The sequence below is a fragment of the Hemitrygon akajei genome, chromosome 16 (genome assembly GCF_048418815.1).
Source record: "Hemitrygon akajei chromosome 16, sHemAka1.3, whole genome shotgun sequence".
NCBI lineage: Eukaryota > Metazoa > Chordata > Chondrichthyes > Myliobatiformes > Dasyatidae > Hemitrygon > Hemitrygon akajei.
Genome location: NC_133139.1, coordinates 90,618,562 through 90,637,205, shown reverse-complemented (window position 1 = coordinate 90,637,205; position 18,644 = coordinate 90,618,562). Strand labels below are relative to the sequence as shown.

Genomic DNA, 18,644 nt, shown 5'->3' with positions numbered 1-18,644 from the left:
CTCTCTCTCTCTCTCTCCTCCCCCTCCCTCTCCCTCTTCCCTTCTCATCTGTAACATAATGTAAATGATGCACTGTGACTTTTCTGAATCCATGTAAACTATAGCACCATTTTATCCTCTCTGGCAAATGCAAAAATTCCCCTAACTTCAATTCTAGGGGAATAAAAACAGGGAAGTCGTTATCATTAACAAACAAGAGAAAATCTGCAGATGCTGGAAATTCAAGCAACACACAGAAAATGCCAGGCAGCAGTCGTTAACAGGAAGTCATTAGCATTTTCTGGCTCAATATGTACCTTTCAGTTGACCAAGCTGACTATTGACACATTGCTTATTTGGGATCTTGCTCTGTGCGAATAGGTTGCCTTGTTGCCTAAGTTTTCAGCTCCATTGAACAAATTAGATTCTACATAACTTATTAAGGCACAGAAGGAAGCTATTGGCCCATCACAATTTATGTCAACTCTTTGGACAAACAATTCCACCCCCTCAACTAGTAAAAGTTTTCTTGTCTTTCGAATATTGATACAACTCCCTTTTGAAACTTCCATTTGAATCTGCTTCCAGCCAGCCTTTCAGACCACAAAAACTGGTTTGTGAAGAAACCACCAGCTTCAGGAACAGTTATTACCCTGCAAACATAAGACCATAAGATAAAGGAGCAGAATTAGGCCATTTGGCCCATCAAGTCTATTTGTCATTTCATCATGGCTGATCCAATTTTCCTCTAAGCTGCAATCTCTGGCCTTCTCCCTGCATCCTTTCATGCCCTGACTAAACAAGAATCTATCAACCTCTGCCCTAAATATACATAAAAAAGCCTCCACAGCTGCCTGTGGCCAAGAATTTCACAGATTCACCACTCTCTGGCTAAAAAAATTCCTCCTCATCTCTGTTCTAAAAGGACGCCCCTCTACTCTGAGGCTGTGTCTTTTGGTCTTAGACTCTTCCATCCTCGGAAACAGCCTCTCCACATCCACTCCATTAAGGCCTTTCTCCAGTTCATAGGTTTCAATGTGGTCACCCGTCATTCTTCTAAATCCCAGTCAATACAGGCCCAGAGCCATCAAATGCTCTTCATATGACAATCCATTCAATCCTGGAATCATTTTCGTGAACCCCCTTTGAACCCTCTCCAATTTCAGCACATCCTTTCTAAGATAAGGGGCCCAAACCTGCTCACAATACTCCAAGTAAGGCCTCACCAGTGCTTTATAAAGCCTTAACGTTACATTCCTGTTTTTAAATTCCAGACACCCTTGCTTCTAGACAACTATCAGGCTTCTGAACCAGCATGGATAACTTCACTCACCTCAACTCTGATTGATTCCTCAGCCTACAGACTCACTTTCTAGGATGCTACAACTTGCATTCTTGGTGCTTTATTTGTTTGCAAAAGTTCTCTTCTTTTGCACAATAATTAATAGTTAGTCTGTAATTTTTATTTTCCTGTAAATGCCTGCAAGAAAATGGTAGTACATGATGACATACATTGTACATAGCTTGATAATAAATTTACTTTGTCTGTGACTTTGACTTGACATGATTCCTCTGTGTCCTTGGGTTGTTTCAATAATTACCTTATATTTGCTTTCTCTGAATACAGATCTCCAGTCAAAGGAACCAGTTCCTCCTCATACAGCAGAGTGATAGAAACACACAGGACAGGGAAGGCCCTTTATCCACCACATCCAAACCATAAATCAGGTACTTACCTACACTAACGCCATACACCAGCACTTGGTCCATACAATTCTAAGCCTTAGCAATTTGGTCAGAACCAGAATCAGGATGATTATCACTGACAAATGTCATGAAATTTGTTGTTTTGCGGCAAAAATACTATAAGCTACAATAAGAAATACACTGAAAATTAAATAAGTAATGCAAAAAGAGAGCAAAGTAGTGAGGTGGGGATGATAGTTCATTGGCCATTCAGAAATCTAATGGCAGAGGGGAAGAAGCTCGACTGTTGATTAAGCATCAACCTGTACTACACAGGCAAAAGTTGCCTTACTAAAACTGCAGCCAAAATATAATGCAATTTATTTCCTTGATTTAATTAAAGTTTAAGAACAGATTTGAATTTTTTCTTTAACATTTCTTATTTATTGTTTTGAGAGGTTTTAAATTTGCAAATTTACATCATGTAATTATAGAATGAAGAACAGAAATGAAAGTTTCATATGTACAGAATAGATGTTGGCTGAAATATAGACTATTTATATCCAACAGCAGAAGAAAAATAAAGTACTTATATTTACATAGACAATTCAGCTGAGTTAAAATCTGAAATGTAAACAGAAAATATTGTACTGGAAACACTCAGCAGGTCCGGCAACATCAGTGGAAATAAAATCAAAGGTAATATTTCAAGTCTGAATTCTCGAGTATGCCCCTTTAGGCTCTGTACCTCCTCCCTGATGGTAGTGATGGGAAGAGGGCATGTCCTGGGTGCTGGTGGTCTTTGATGATGGATGATGTCTTACCGAGTCATCACCTTTTGACGATGTCTTCAGTGGTGTGGAGGCTAGCGCTCATGATGGAGATGGCTAAGTTTACAACCCTCTGCAGCTTTGTCTGATCTTCTTTGGTGCCTCCACACCAGACGTGTCTAGATGAGATTATCTTCATTCACCACCCACTCTGACAGCCTGTTCCAGATTCCAACCACACCTTGATGAAAACGTTCCTCTTTATATCCATTCTAAATCTTTTACCCAATACCCTAAATCTCTGCTCTTTAGCTTTTGATAACTCTGCTAATGAAAAGGTTTAGTTACTTCGGCTGTGGAATTTCTGCTGATCTCCAGGAATAATTTTATACTGTCAGTTAAGCCTCTCCTTCACCGTCTCAGCTCTAAGGGGTACAACACCAGCTTTTCCAGTTCTCCATGTACTGGTGCTATTGTGCATTTAATAGTTCAGTAATATTGAGTAGTTTTGTATATATATTGACTGATTAAGCATTCTTGTTTGTTTAAGTAATTAATTATGGGTTATATGAAAAAATACATTAATTGCATGCATCATCACGCTACCAGGTGATATGTGCACGCCTCACTTAAAGTAAACTCGAAGCCAGACCTCACATTCCCATACCCTCGTGTCTTCCTTTGAATTTGTTTAATGCTTTGAAGTTACAAACCATAACAAGTGCCTTATCCATACGGACATTGACTGCAGTTTCTCTACAGCCTTGACTTTCTTCCTTCGTATGGTGGTGTCTGTGCTCGCATGTGTGTGTGTGAGTCTGTGTCTGATTCTGTGTGTGTGTCTGAGAGAGACTGTCAGTCTGTGTGTGTGAGTATGTGAGTGTATGATTTTGTGTGTGTGTGTGCCTTGTATTGCATGAGAGTTTGTGTGTGTCTGTCTGTCTGTTTAACTGTGTGTGTGCACAGCATCTTTGATCATCTGTAACAGATTTCAGAATGTCGGCACCATGCAATGTTTATAGTTACGGATTAGCTCAGACCACCTTCAGGCAGGTCACTTTCTCTCAGTCCCCGTTTCCACGCTCAGTTCCAACTGCCCATCTCTATTTATCCTGACAACATAGGATGCCATTTCATTCCACTGGCTCACAGAATCATCCCATTCTCCGTTAATGTTCCTTAAAACCTATTCTCCCCTCATTCTCCAGCTCTATCCAGAGTCTACCACTCACCCACACCCTATCGATAGTTGAGAATGCCAAATAACCTACCAGCCTGGGAACTGGGAGACAAATGGAGGACCCGGATGCAGCTCCACACAGACAACAGCAGAGATCAGGACTGAACTCAGTTTGCTGGAGTTGAGTTTAGAAATCTACCTCAAACAGACTAGCAAACTCAATACCTCATTCATTGCCTTTACCTTACTCTTGAAACATCCTTATGTCATGGGAACACACACAAAATGCTGGAGGAACTCAGCAGGTCAGGCAGCATCTATGGAAAAGACAAACAGCCGACGTTTCGGGCCAAGACCTTTTATCATGCTGCCTGGCCTGCTGAGATCCTCCAGCACTTGTGAGTGCTGCTTGGATTTCCAGCATCTGCAGATTTTCTCATCCTTATATCAGGCCTTTGTTAGCAATGCACCATGAAGATAATGGACATTGAGGACATCTTCAAATGGTGGTGCTTGAAGAAGATGGCATCCATCATTAATGGCTCTCTTTCTTCTCATTGCTATCCTCAGGAAGGAGGTACGGGAGCCTAAAGGCACACATTCAACATTTCAGGAACTGCTTCTTCCGTGAACCCATGAAGACTACCTCATTATTCCTCTTTTGCAAGATTTATTTTGTTGTTTTTTTAAAAAATTTATTTTAACTAATGGGTTTTTTAAATTTTGCATTGTACTGTTGAACCAAAGTCAACAAATTTCAAGACATCTGTCAAAGATAAAAGACCTGAATCAGATTCCAATTCTAATTATTGCCCTAATGGCAAAACTAACTAAAGGCAAGGAGAGGCGTTCAAAATTGAAAATCTTGCAGCTGTTGTCAGAATTGCACCATTCTGGTCTTATTCTTCCCATTTTACTGGGCTTGTAATGCCACAGAGCTCACCACAGAAAGTTAAGTCATATAATTGCAAAACTTTGTATTACATAATCAAGATTCAGTATGACCTGCACATACGCTGTGACTGAGAAGTTCAAAGTTCAAAGTAAAGTATGTAAACGTCACCATGTACAACCCTGAGATTAATTTCCTTTCAGGCATTCTCAGCAGAACAAATAAATACAACGGAATCAATGAAAAACTGCACACAGATGAAGAGTGACAAATTTACAGTTTGTCTTCTCTTGCACATCAGTTGTCGTCAATATCTGGGTATTATTTTTCACTGATTCCACTGTATTTATTTGTTACAAGCATACATACATACATAAATAAGCAAACAAACAAATAATACTGAAAACACAAGCTGTAGGGACCTTGGAAGTGAGTCCATAGGTTGAGGAATCAGTTCACTGTTGAGGTAAGTGAAATTATCCATGACAGTGAGGATAGGAATAGAATAAAGTGGCAGATAAATGCATGGCTGAAGAATTGGAGCAGGGGGCAGGGATTCAGTTCCTGGATCACTGGGACCTCTTTTGCAGCAGGTGTGACCTGTACAAAGGGGATGGATTGCTCTTGAATTCAAGGGGGACCAATATGCTTGCGGGCAGGTTTACTAGAGCTGTTGGGAGTGGTTTAATCTGATATGGTAGAGGGATGGGAACCAGTATGATAGAGCTGAGGATAAGCCAGAAGGTTTACAAGTAGATGATTTATGTAACATGAATGCAAGGAAGGACATGCCAATGACTGGGTACAAATGCAGACAGGGCAAAGAGTTAAATTGTACAACAAAGGCAAAATTGAAAAGGGCGAACAATGCAGGATTGAAGATGTTGTATTTAAATGTGCGTAGCATTCGGAGTAAGGTGGGTGAACTCCTGGCGCAATTATAGAGATTGGTTGGTATAGCGTTGTGGGCATCACTGAATCGTGGCTGAAAGAAGGCCATAGTTGGGAGCTTAACATCAAAGGATATACTTTGTATTGAAAGGACTGGCAGGAAGTCATGGGCAGTGGTGTGGCTCTGTTGGTAAGAGATGAAATTACATCTTTAGAAAGAGGTGACACATGGTGGGTGGAGTTAAAAATTGCAAAGGTAAAAAGTGAATTATGGGAATCATACATAGGCATCCAGATAGTAGCCAAGGTGTGTGGTTGAAATTACAAAGGGAGCTGGAAAAGCATTGTAATAAGGGTAATGACAAAGTTATAATGGGGGACTTTTCAACGTGCAAGGTGATTGGGAAAATCAGGTTGGTGTCAGATAGCAAGAGAGGGAATTTGTTGAATGCCTTTGAGATGGCTTTTTAAAGCAGCTGGTGCTTGAGCCTACTTGGGGAATGTCTATCTTAGGTTGGGCGTTGTGTAATATCCCAGATCTTATTCGGGAGCTTGAAGTAAAGGAACCCTTAGGAGCAATGAACATAATATGACTGAATTCAAACTGCAGTTGGAGAGGGAGAAGCATAACTCACGTGTATCAGTATCACAATGGAATAAAGGGAACTTCAGAGGCCTGAGAAAGGAGGTTGCCCAGGTGGATTGGAGGAAAATACTGGTGGGGATGATGGCGGAGCAGAGATGGCTGAAGTTTTGGGGAATAGTTCAGGATATATATGTCCCACAGAGGAAGAAGTTCTCAAATGGCAACTGTGGCTGACAAGGGAAGTTAAGGACTGCAAAAAAGCCAATGAAAGGACATTTAAGATAGCAAAAGTGAGTGGGAAGTTGGATGATTGAGAAGCTTTTAAAATCCAACAAAAGGCAACTGAAAAAGCTATAAGAATGGAAAAGATGAAATATGAGGGCAAACTAGCCAAAGGTGAGAGCAAGGAGGACACTAAAAGATTTTTCTTCGGTTATATAAAGAGTAAAATGGGGGTGGGAGTTCAAATTGGACCAGTGGAAAAATGACACTAGTGAGGTAGTAATAGGGGACAAAGAAATGGCAGATGAACTTAATGAGTACTTTGCATCAGTCTTCACTGTGGAAGATACTAGCAGTGTGCCAGAGGTACGTGAGTGTCAGGGAGCAGGAGTGAGTGCCATTGCTATTACAAAGGAAAAAGCACTAGGCAAACTCAAAGCTCTTAAGGTGGATAAGCCACCTGGACAAGATAAACAACGTCCCAGAGTTCTGAGGAATGTTGCTAAAGAGATAACAGATGCATAACTCCTGATCTTTAAAGAATCACTTGATTCTGGCATGGTCCCAGAGGACTGGAAGATTACAAATGTCACTCCCTTCTTTAAGAAGGGAGGAAGGCAAAAGAAGGGAAATTATAGGCCGGTTAGCCTAAACTCAGTGGTTGGGAAAGTGTTGGAGTCTATTATTAAGGATGAGGTTTCGGGCTGCTTGGAGACTAATGATAAAATAAGTCAAAGTCAGCATGGTTTCTGTAAAGGGAAATCTTGACTGTCAAATCTCTTAATCTGTTAGAGTTCTTCAAGGAAGTAACAAGCAGGATGGGCAAAGGAGAGGCATAGGATGTCATTTACTTGGATTTTCAGAAGGCATTCGATAGGTTGCTACATGAGGCTGCTTAATAAGGTAAAATCCTATGGCACTGCAGGAACAATACTGGTATGAATAGAGGAATGACTGACAGGCAGAAGGCAGCAAGTGGGAATAAAGGGGGCCTTTGCTGGTTGGCTGCCAGTGACTAGTGGTGTTCCTCAGGGGTCAGTATTGGGACCTATACCTTTCACATTGTTTGTCAAGATTTAGATAATGGAATTCACAGCTTTATGGCAAACTTTGTGGATTGTATGAAGATACTGCATTTTGATAAAAGGAGCAATAGTGAAGACTATTATCTAAATGGGGAGATAATTCTAACACCTGAGGTGCAGAGGGACTTAGGAGTCCTTGTGCAAGACTCTCAGAAGGTCAATTTACAATTGAGGCAAATACAATGTTGGAGTTCATTTTAAGGGGAACAGAATATAAAAACAAGGAAATAATGCTAAGGCTTTATAAGACACTAATCAGGCTGCAGTTTTGGACCCTGTATCTCAGACAGGATTGAATTGAATTGAATTGACTTTATTACTTACATCCTTCATATACATAAAGAGTAAAAGTCTTTACATTACATCACTGTCTAAATGTGCAATTTATAGTAATTTATAATAAATAGTATGTACAACAGGATAGTCAATATAACATAGAAATACAGTTGTGTCAACATGGGTTAAGCAGTCTGATGTGTTGTCATTGGAGTTGGTGCAGAGATTCTGGGAATTAAGGGGTTAATATATGACAAGAGTTTGGCAGCTTTGGGCTTGTACTGACTGGAACTTAGAAGAATGGGGTGGGGGGGAATCTCATTGAAGCCTGCCAAATGTTGAAAGGACTAGATAAGGTGGATGTGGAGAGGATGTTTCCTATGGTGCGGGTATACAGAACTATAGAGCACAGCCTCAAAATTGAGGAGTGACCTTTTAGAACAGAGGCAGCAAGGAATTTTTTTAGCCAGAGAGTAGTGAATCTGTGGAATGCTCTGCCACAGACTGCAGTGGAGGCCAGGTCTGTGGGTATATTTAAAGCACAAGTTGATAGTTTCCTGATCGGTCAGGGCATCAAGGGATACGATGAGAAGGCAGGTGTATGGTGTTGAGTGGGATCTGTGATCAGCCATGATGGAATGGCAGAACAGACTCAAGGGGCTGAATGGCCTAATCCTGCTCCTCTGTCTCATGGTCTCATGGTTCAGGAGCCTGATGGTTGATGGTAATAACCGTTTTTGAACCTGATAGAGTGGGACCTAAAGCTATTGTATCTCCTTCCTGATGACACCAGTGAGAAGAGAAAATGGCCTGGATGGTGGGGGTTCAAATTCACTCTTCTTGGTTTGGTGATGTAGTAATTATGTTTGCTAGAAGCCTGCAGATGCTGGAAATCCAAAGCATACACCAAATACTGGAGGAACTCAGCAAGTCAGGCAGCAACTATGGAAATGAATGAGCAATCAATGTTTTGGGCCAAGACTCTTTTTCAGGACCAGAAAGGAAGAGGGAAGACAACAGAATAAAAGGATAGGGGAAGGGAAAGGAGGCTAGCTGGAAGGTAATAGGTGAAGCCAGATAGGTAGGAAAGGCAAAGGGCTGGAGAAGAAGGAATCTGATAGGAGAGGAGAATGGACCGTAGGAGAAAGAGGAGGGGACTTGGGAGAAGTGATAGGCAGGCAAGAAGAGGTAAAAGGTCAGAGTGTGAAACAGAAGAAGAGAGGAGCAGAAGGAAAAATCATCTTTTTACCAGAAGGAGAAAACAATATTGTCATGGTCCAGTCCGTGAAATCCGCATTCCGGTTCATGCTCCGGTCCAGACTCCTTATTCCGGGTTTTTTAGGTTTCCTCAGTTTCTGTTGCAGTAGCTGATTCTCGTTTGGGCTGGCCTCATAAATAGCTTCAGGATACAGCCTCTGGATGCTGGATTGTTCCTGTCCAAACCCCCTGTCTGTGTCCCTTTCCTTCCCTTCACCCTCCTCCTGGAGCCTCGCCTCCTCTTCACTGCTGTCAAGTTCTACCACCGAAGCAAGATAAGGAACTGTCTTTCATTGTTTTGAACTGTCTCTGTGTCCACGCCTTTGCCAAGTAGGTCTGCCTGTCTGTTGCTAACTAGCGTTGGGAACTGTCTGTGTCCATTCCCTCGCTGGGTAGGTCTGGCTGTCTGCTGCTAACTAGCATTGGGAACTGTCTGTGTCCATTCCCTCGCTGGGTAGGTCTGGCTGTCTGCTGCTAACTAGCGTTGGGAACTGTCTGTGTCCATTCCCTCGCTGGGTAGGTCTGGCTGTCTGCTGCTAACTAGCGTTGGGAACTGTCTGTGTCCATTCCCTCGCTGGGTAGGTCTGGCTGTCTGCTGCTAACTAGCGTTGGGAACTGTCTGTGTCCATTCCCTCGCTGGGTAGGTCTGGCTGTCTGCTGCTAACTAGCGTTGGGAACTGTCTGTGTCCATTCCCTCGCTGGGTAGGTCTGGCTGTCTGTTGCTAACTAACATTGGGAATGGTCTGTGTCTATGCCTTCGCTGGGTAGGTCTGGCTGTCTGCTGCTAACTAGTGTTGGGAACTGTCTGTGTCCATTCCCTCGCTGGGTAGGTCTGGCTGTCTGCTGCTAACTAGCGTTGGGAACTGTCTGTGTCCATTCCCTCACTGGGTAGGTCTGGCTGTCTGCTGCTACCTTGTGTTGGGAACCATCTCGTTGTATTCTGCATTCTGTGTAATGAGTCCAGGCCCTATGTCCTGTACCCAAGGAGGGGTCCTGGCTCCGTGTTCTGTGTATGAGACCTGGCCCTATGTCCTGTTTCCAAGGAGGGTGTCCTGGCTCTGTGTTCCATGTTCCTGTCTCTCCCTTGACCAAGGCTCTGTGTTCCGTCTCCCCCTCGACTAAGGCTCTGCATTCCTGTTCTCCCTCGATCCAGGCTCTGCGTTCCTGTCTCTCCCTCGACCAAGGCTCTGCGTTCCTGTCTCTCCCTCAATCCAGGCTCTGCGTTCCTGTCGCTCCCTCGACCAAGGCTCTGCGTTCCTGTTCTCCCTCGATCCAGGCTCTGCGTTCCTGTCTCTCCCTCGACCAAGGCTCTGCGTTCCTGTCTCTCCCTCGACCAAGGCTCTGCGTTCCTGTTCTCCCTCGATCCAGGCTCTGCGTTCCTGTCTCTCCCTCGACCAAGGCTCTTCGTTCCTGTCTCTCCCTCGACCAAGGCTCTGCGTTCCTGTCTCTCCCTCGACCAAGGCTCTGCGTTCCTGTCTGTCCCTCGATCCAGGCTCTGCGTTCCTGTCTCTCCCTCGACCCAGGCTCTGCGTTCCTGTCTCTCCCTCGATCCAGGCTCTGCGTTCCTGTCTCTCCCTCGACCAAGGCTCTGCGTTCCTGTCTCTCCCTCGATCCAGGCTCTGCGTTCCTGTCTCTCCCTCGACCAAGGCTCTGCGTTCCTGTTCTCCCTCGACCAAGGCTCTGCGTTCCTGTCTCTCCCTCGACCAAGGCTCTGCGTTCCTGTCTCTCCCTCGACCAAGGCTCTGCGTTCCTGTCTCTCCCTCGACCAAGGTTCTGCGTTCCTGTCTCTCCCTCGACCAAGGCAAGGCTTCGGAGTCTTGTCCAGTCCTAGCCACGTCCAAGAACCTTGTCCTGTCCAAGCCACGGCTTTGTGTTCTCATCTTGTCCATGTGCCTCACCCAGCCCAGGTGTACCTTGCCCAGCCCGGTGCTGGGGTTCCCTTGTCCTGCCCAGGAGTCTCACGTCCAGTCCTGTTGCCTCGTCATGTCCTCACCTAGTTCTGGGGTCTGAGCCCGAGTCAAGACCCAAGTTCTGGGTCCTTGTCCAGTCTCTGGCTTGGAGTCCAAGCCCAGGCTCCTAGCTCTCAGTTCCATGTCCTGGTTCCGCTATCCTAGTCAAGTCCTAGTCTGGGCCCTGTGTCCTGGTCTCATCCAGGGCTAGTGTCATGTCCAGCGTCCTTTCTTCCCCACTTTCTTTGCTTCCTTCTCACGCCTAGTCCTGTTCCTGGTAGTTCAGTGTCTGTGTCTTGCATTTGGGTCCGCTCCCAACACCCCCCTATGACAAATATTCATGCCATCTGGTTGGAGGCTACCCAGGCGGTATATAGATCTTGCTGCTAAATGCTGAGGGTGGCCTTGTCTTGACACAAGAGGAAGCCATGGCTGACATGTCAGAATGTGAATGGGAATCAGAATTAATACCGTAGATTTCGCACTACAGAGCGCACCTGATTAAAAGCCGCTGGCTCTAATTTTAGAAAGAAAATCAATTTTGTACTTGTACAAGCCGCACCGGATTTTAGGCCGCACCGGATTTTCGGCCGCACCGGATTTTCGGCCGCAGGTGTCCCACGTTGTAATATGAGATATTTACACAGAAAGATATTACACGTGAGGATTTTTTAACTTTTAATTAAATCCATATGGTAACATAAACAAATACATATTGCAAATGCTTTTTTTTGAACCGTGCCTGTAACGCGACTACTTTTAAATATACGTTGCGTATACTTTTTTACTGAACAACATTCCAATATCTCCTAACGACTGGTAAAAAATATATATACTGCAGCCTACCAGGAAAAGTTATTGATCGCCTTTAACTTAAAAGCAGCGTTCGCTCAGATCTAATGCCGCTCGCGTAATGCGCTCGCCCCCCTCCTTCCCGTTTATCGCAAACCGGTATTTCCCACAAGACGCGGCGAAACCGGGTGTGATGTCATAGCATCCCGCGATGTAGTACAGAAAACAAATATAGTTAAAACACTTCTAACTTTAACTAGAAAATGAATTACTAAGCGAAAATATTATAAACTAAATAACTGCCATAAAGGCAGCACAATGCTTTTCTTCGAGTGTTTTCCATGTTGATGAGGGTGAGTACAAATGACTGATTTACAATAATTTAATTGTGAAAGTGCGCTTGATTTATCGTACAATTTCATTGGACCTCTGTGAACTACTCATCAATTTTATTGGTCTACTGTTACGAGGCAAAATGTTTTTGGCGGCATGAAAAAAAATCATGCATTAGCCGCACCGTAGTAAAGGCCGCAGTGTTCAAAGCTGTTCAAAATGTGGGAAAAAAGTAGCGGCTTATAATCCGACATCTACGGTAATCATGTTGACTGTCTAGTAATGCATAAGCTGGAGATCTGGACAGAAGAGTTCAAATCACACCATGGCTGAGTGGAAATTTAAATTCAGCTAATTATATAAATCTAAAATTTTAAAAAAGGGATGTGAAATGGTCAAACAGCCAGTTTGGATGTAAACCCCATCAAGATTGTTCACACCCTTCAGTAACGGATACAGCCAACCTTCTCAGTCTTGCCTGCATGTGAGTCCAGACCCAGACCCAGACCCAGACCCAGACCCAGACCCAGACCCAGACCCAGACCCAGACCAATGTGTTATCTCCGGCCTGCTGTCTGAAATGCTCAAGGTCAACATGTTGCTCAGCACACCTTTTCAGCACGAATTAAACTGTACTTGGCCAGCCACAATCACACTCCACAATTGATTCAAATAAGCTTTAAAACTTACTGGGAGAATTTCAAAGCATCATATTTGTTTTTTCTACCATCTTCATTTCTTTTCTCTTAATCCAATATTTTTTCCTACTTTTTATTTCTCTGTCTATGCCCAATGTGTACATGGAATTCACTAGCTTCATTCCACTCTCCACCTGTTGTTTATTTCTCATTGCTTCTGTCCTTTTCGGTAGGAGGCTACCCTGATGATCAGTTGGGAGGAGTTGCTGGAAGTCTGTGTTGTGTATGTATGCTTAATTGTATATCAATGTGCACGTGGCCGTGTGTGTATGTCATGTTGTATATGTATGTCTATGTACATCATGGGTCTGCATCTGTGTGTATGTGCTTCTGCATTTTCTCGGTTTATACCGGCACGTATTTTTATGAATATTTGACGTGTTTGAGACTGAATGTGAACATGTACCGTATGTGTGAAAGGCTGTGTGAGTGTGTGTGTGTATGGCCAGTGTATGATAACTGTCTGTGTGACATTTTGTGTATATGGGAGTGTATGTGTTCTATGTGGATATTTGTGCTGTGTGTATATGTGCTGTGTGTATGCTTGTTTTTTGTATATATGCACGTTGTGTATGTGCTGTGTGTATATGTGTTGTGTATATATGGCTGCATATCTGTGTTCTCTATGTACATGTGTTCAGTGCGTGTGCTTTGTATGTAGCAGGTTGTGTGTGTGAGCTCTGTGTAAGTATGCTGTGTGTGTATTGAGTGTGTGATGTGTGTAGTATGACAACATACTTGGACTGACGGTGCAAAGGTAAATTTGTCAGAGTTGCCCTTCTGGATGAGGTTAGAGCTTGGATGAGGGTGGGCTTGAGGTGAGGGTGGAGATTAGAGATGAGGTGGGGGGGAAGACACTTACCCCAGTTGTGTGACGGGGTGAGGCTGACCTCAGACATTGAACTACCCGTACGGAGCCGCGATCTGTAGCCACTCTGCAAACATAAACAGACCAGAAAGGTTTCAACAGTTGCCAAATAAACATTACTATACAGTAGGTAACAAACATATATCACTATCACAATAGAGAATTGTTGCTACCTTCATTGAAGATGAATCTAGCTGCTACTAATTTTGCTAGCATTCCTTCTAGGGGTTACTTTGTTAACACAGCTAAACTGCTGTCAATACCCGCTTCATCACAACAAAGGTAGTTACCGATCATTTGGCTAGGCCATCTACTAACTACAGGTAATAATGGTTTCACTGTTTTTAAACTATTGTCAGAATCAGAATCAGGTTTATTATCAGTGGCATGTGTTGTGAAATTTCTTAGCTTAGCAGCAGCAGTTCAATACAATGCATAATATAAGAAAAAGTAAATCAATTACAGTAGGCATATATGTACATTAAATAGATAATTAATAGTGCAATAACAGAAATAATATATATTTTTAAAAAGTGTGGTAGTGTTCATGGGTTCAATGTCCATTCAGAAATCGGATGGCAGAGGGGAAGAAGCTGTTTCTGAATGGCTGAGTGTGTGTCTTCAGGCTCCTGTACCTCCTTCCTGATGGCAGAGGGGAAGAAGCTGTTTCTGAATCGCTGAGTGTGTGCCTTCAGGCTTCTGTACCCCCTCCCCGATGGTAACAGAGTGAAGAGGGCATGTCCTGGGTGATGGGGGTCCTAAGTAAAGGACATTGTCTTTCTGAAGCACCACTCCCTGAAAACGTCTTGGATATCATGAAGGCTAGTACACAAGATGGAGCTCCCTAATTTTACAACTCTCTGTAGCTTCTTTCATCCCGTGCAGTAGACCCCTCCCCCATACCACACAGAGGAGCCGCCTGTCAGAATGCTCTCCACGGTACATCTGTAGAAGTTTTCGGTGGTTTTAGGTGACAAACCAAATCTCTTCAAACTCCTAACGAAATATAGCTGCTGTCTTGTCTTTATAGCTGCGTTGATATGTTGGGACCAGGTTAGATTCTTAGAGATATTGACACCCAGCTACTGGAAAATGCTCTCTCTAGCACAAAATCACTAGCAAAACTAGAAATTGCCAGAGAAGATGTGTATCACACCAACCTGTCTTTCTCTATTCTGATGAAGAATCACAAACTCCAAAACATTAACACTTTCTCACTTACCTGACCTGCTGAATATTTATTTCTGGTTTAGTTACTGAAAACTCACTCCACTAAACTATGTAATGTCTGACTGCTGCTCCTCTCAAAGTAGATACTTACATTTCAAGTCAAATTTATTGTCAAGTCACTTTTATTGTCATTTTGACCATAACTGCTGGTACAGTGCATAGTAAAAATGAGACAAAGTTTTTCAGGACCATGGTGTTACATGACACAATACAAAAACTAGACTGATCTACGTAAAAAAAAAACCACAGAGAAAGCTACACTAGCTACAGACCTACACAGGACTGCATAAAGTGCACAAAACAGTGCAGGCATTACAATAAATAATAAACAGGACAGTAGGGCAAGGTGTCAGTCCAGGCTTCGGGTATTGAGGAGTCTGATAGCTTGGGGGAAGAAACTGTTACATAGTCTGGTCGTGAGAGCCCGAATGCTTCGGAGCCTTTTCCCAGACGGCAGGAGGTAGAAGAGTTTGCATGAGGGGTGCATGGGGTCCTTCATAATGCTGTTTCCTTTGCGGATGCAGCATGTAGTGTAAATGTCTGTAATGGTGGGAAGAGAGAGACCCCGGTGATCTTCTCAGCTGACCTCACTATCCGCTGCAGGGTCTTGCGATCCGAGATGGTGCAATTTCTGAACCAGGCAGTGATGCAGCTGCTTAGGATGTTCTCAATACAACCCATTTAACTATATACATGTATATAATGTATCTAACTATATAATGTATATAGAAACAAGACCAAGTTTCTCCAAACTAGGGTTTAAAGCACGTAGTCGCATACACACAACTTATGGAGGTAATGATAAGATCTATAGATGAATCACACATAAATATCAAACTAAAGTACATAAATTAAACATTGTAAGGTACAGAATAGACTAACCAGTGACAGTTCAATGTGATGTGGCAGCGAGTTCATTCTTGATTTTATGACACTTGTCTTCTGCTGATGTTAGAAAGCCAAAGAGGATGTCAGATGGACAGGCAGGTTTCTTAATAATACTAAGGGCCCTGTGTGCACAGCGCTCCTGATAAATGTCGCTGATGGATGGTAGGGAGACCCCTACGATCCCCTCTGCTGTTCTCACAGTCCTTTGTAGGAACTTCCCATCTGACGCTGGGCTGTCTCAATACCAGATGGAGATGCAGCTTGTCAGAACACTCTCAATGCTGCTCCAGTAAAAGGCAGTTAAGATGGGTGAGGGTAAAAGATGCCTCGCTTGCCTCAATCTCCTTAGGAAGTGGAGGCACTACTGTGCCTTGTTGAGGGAGGTGATATTTCCCCAGAATGTTGTCTTTCATTCGATGCCTTGGTGTGAAATGACTTGGGATGTTGAGGAGCAAAAAAATTTATTAAGTTTGAAGAAGATACAAATTGGTGGTGTCGCGTGTCGTGCAGAAGATGGTGTAAGGGTTTAGTGGATATGGTACAGTTACTGATATGGGCAGAGAAATGGCAGATAGAGTTTAATCTGACCACGTGTGAGGTGTTGCATATTTGGAGATGCAAATGGACTGTTCACAGCAGGACCCTTATCAGTGCCGATGTGCCGAACGATCCTGAAGTCCAAGTCCAGAGCTCAGTGGATGTGGTTGATAAAGTGGTTAAGAAGTTTTATGACCCCAGCCTTTATAGTCGAGTCACTGAGTTTAAGAGCCAGGAAAGTTATGGTGCAGCTGTATAAAACTCTTATTATGTGGCATCTGGACTATTGCATTCAATTCTGTTTGCCCCCTTATTGGAAGGATGTGGAGGCTTTGAAGAGGGTGCAGAAGAGGTTTAGCAGATGCTGCCTGGATTAAGTGTGATGCACTGTAAAGAGAGGTTGAACACATTTGGATTGTTTTCTCTGGAGTTATGGAGACTGAGAGAAGACCTGATGGAAATTTAGAAGAATATGAGAGGATCAAACAGCCAGTGTAAGAATCTTTTTCATAGAGTAGGAATGCCAAGTACTGGGGGGCACATCAATGTGAGAAGAGGTAAGTTCAAAGGAAATGTGTAGGGCAGAGAGTGGTGGGTGTCTGGACTGCACTATGAGGGGTGGTGCTGAAGGCAACTAGGATAGAGAAATTAAGAAGGCTCTTAGATCAGCCATGAATCTGCAGAGAATGGAGCAACATGGACATTGTGTAGGCAGAAGGGATAGTTTGGGGCTGAAGAGCCTCTTCCTGTGCTGCTCTATATAAATATACAAGTTGCTGTGGAACACAAGGAAGAGAACTTTCAGCCCCTAAGTCAATAAGTTTGCAAGAAACGTATCATCCACATTTGGAAAAGATGCCACTCACTCCCTGGTGCCTGGTATCCCAATCAAGTGCCGGTAAAGGGAAAGGACCTGTAACTGTGTTCTGTTACCTCGTCATCCCGTGACATCAAAAGGAGCTGACCGTCGACCAGCGTGCAGTTACTGATGTCCCAGACTGGTACTCTGGCTGAAGGCACCAACGTTATAGGAGGAGACTGACTCGAACCCTCAGCCCCTGCGTCAGCGTCATCTGTTGAAGTGTAAGAAGAGGAGCCTTTAACACATGAAGGACAAAACAACATAATGAATATTACACAGTGTGGGACAAAGTCAGGAAAATCAGCCCATTGCAGTGTATCTTATCATACATGCCACTCCTGCTAATTACAGCAACAAATACCCGCTCGTTAGAGCAACAAATGATCTGCTGGAAGAGCTTTGCAGATCAAGCAGTATCTATAGAGGGAAAGGAACTGTTAACATTTCAGCCTGAAATCCTGCAGGGATTTGGCCCAAATTATCATCAATTCCTTTCCTCGCACAGATACTGCTGGACTAGCTGAATTCTTCCAGCTGACTGTTGCTCCAGATTCCAGCATTTGCCGTCTCTCGCATCTCCAGCGAATTTATAACTCTTTAGAAACAGCACATCATCGAGTTGAGTTTATTATCAGAGTACAGGTGGGCACAGGTACAATAATACAGGCACGCCGGTGTTCTCACCCTAAACACTGGCGTGCCTCAAGGCTGTGTGCTGAGCCCTCTTCTGTACTCCCTTTTCATCTATGACTGCGTTCCTGTACATGGTTCTAACTCCATAATCAAGTTCGCAGACGGTGGTTGGCCTGATCAGAGGGGATGATGAGACGGCCTACAGGGATGAGGTCCAGCACCTGGCCGCGTGGTGTGCTGACAACAACCTGGCCCTTCGCACCCAGAAGACCAAGGAGATCATTGTGGACTTCAGGCATGCTAGGAGCCACACTCACGTCCCCATCTACATCAATGGAGCTGCAGTGGGGAGTGTATCAAGCTTCAAATTCCTTGGTGTCCACATTTCCGAGGATCACACCTGGTCCCTGAATTCCTCCATCCTGATCAAAAGGACACAACAGTGCCTTTATTTCCTGCGGAGCATCAAGAAAGCCCATCTCTGTCTCAGGATACTGATGGACTTTTACCGCTGTACCACTGAGAGCATACTCACCAACTGCATCTCAGTGTGGTATGGCAATTGTCCCGTATCGGACCGCAAAGCACTCCAGCATGTGGTGAAAACTGCCCAGCGGGTTATCAGCACCAAATTTCCCACCTTTGAGAACATCTACCATAAACACTGCCTGGGCAGGGCGAAAAGCATTATCAAGGATGCATCTCACCCTAACCATGGACTTTTTACTCTCCTCCCATCCGGTAGGCGCTACAGGAGCCTCCGTTCCCACACCAGCAGGCACAGGAAGAGCTTCTTCCCTGAGGCTGTGACCCTGCTGAACCTCACATCACAGCGCTAAGCAGTATTGCACCCATATTGTACTGTCTCAGTACTTTTATATTTGTGTGCTGTAGCACTTACTTTTTATTCACAGCTATTTTGTAAATAACACTATTCTTAGCATTTCTGGTTAGATGTTAATTACATTTCATTGGCTTTCTATCTGTACTCGGCCAAATGACAATAAAGTTGAATCTAATCTAATCTAAT

At 43.8% G+C, this 18,644-nt stretch overlaps 1 protein-coding gene across 1 annotated transcript in view; it reads right to left on the bottom strand.

Moving 5' to 3' along the window:
* LOC140740291 (ras GTPase-activating protein nGAP-like) overlaps positions 1-18,644 on the bottom strand; it is a 121,019-nt gene that overhangs the window by 64,736 nt on the left and 37,639 nt on the right. Inside the window, exons 2-3 of the mRNA XM_073069433.1 lie at positions 17,053-17,192; positions 13,459-13,531 (exon numbers count right to left, since the gene is read on the bottom strand). Of these exons, the coding sequence (XP_072925534.1) occupies positions 13,459-13,531; positions 17,053-17,192 (213 nt within the window). The remainder of the gene's footprint in view (positions 1-13,458; positions 13,532-17,052; positions 17,193-18,644) is intronic.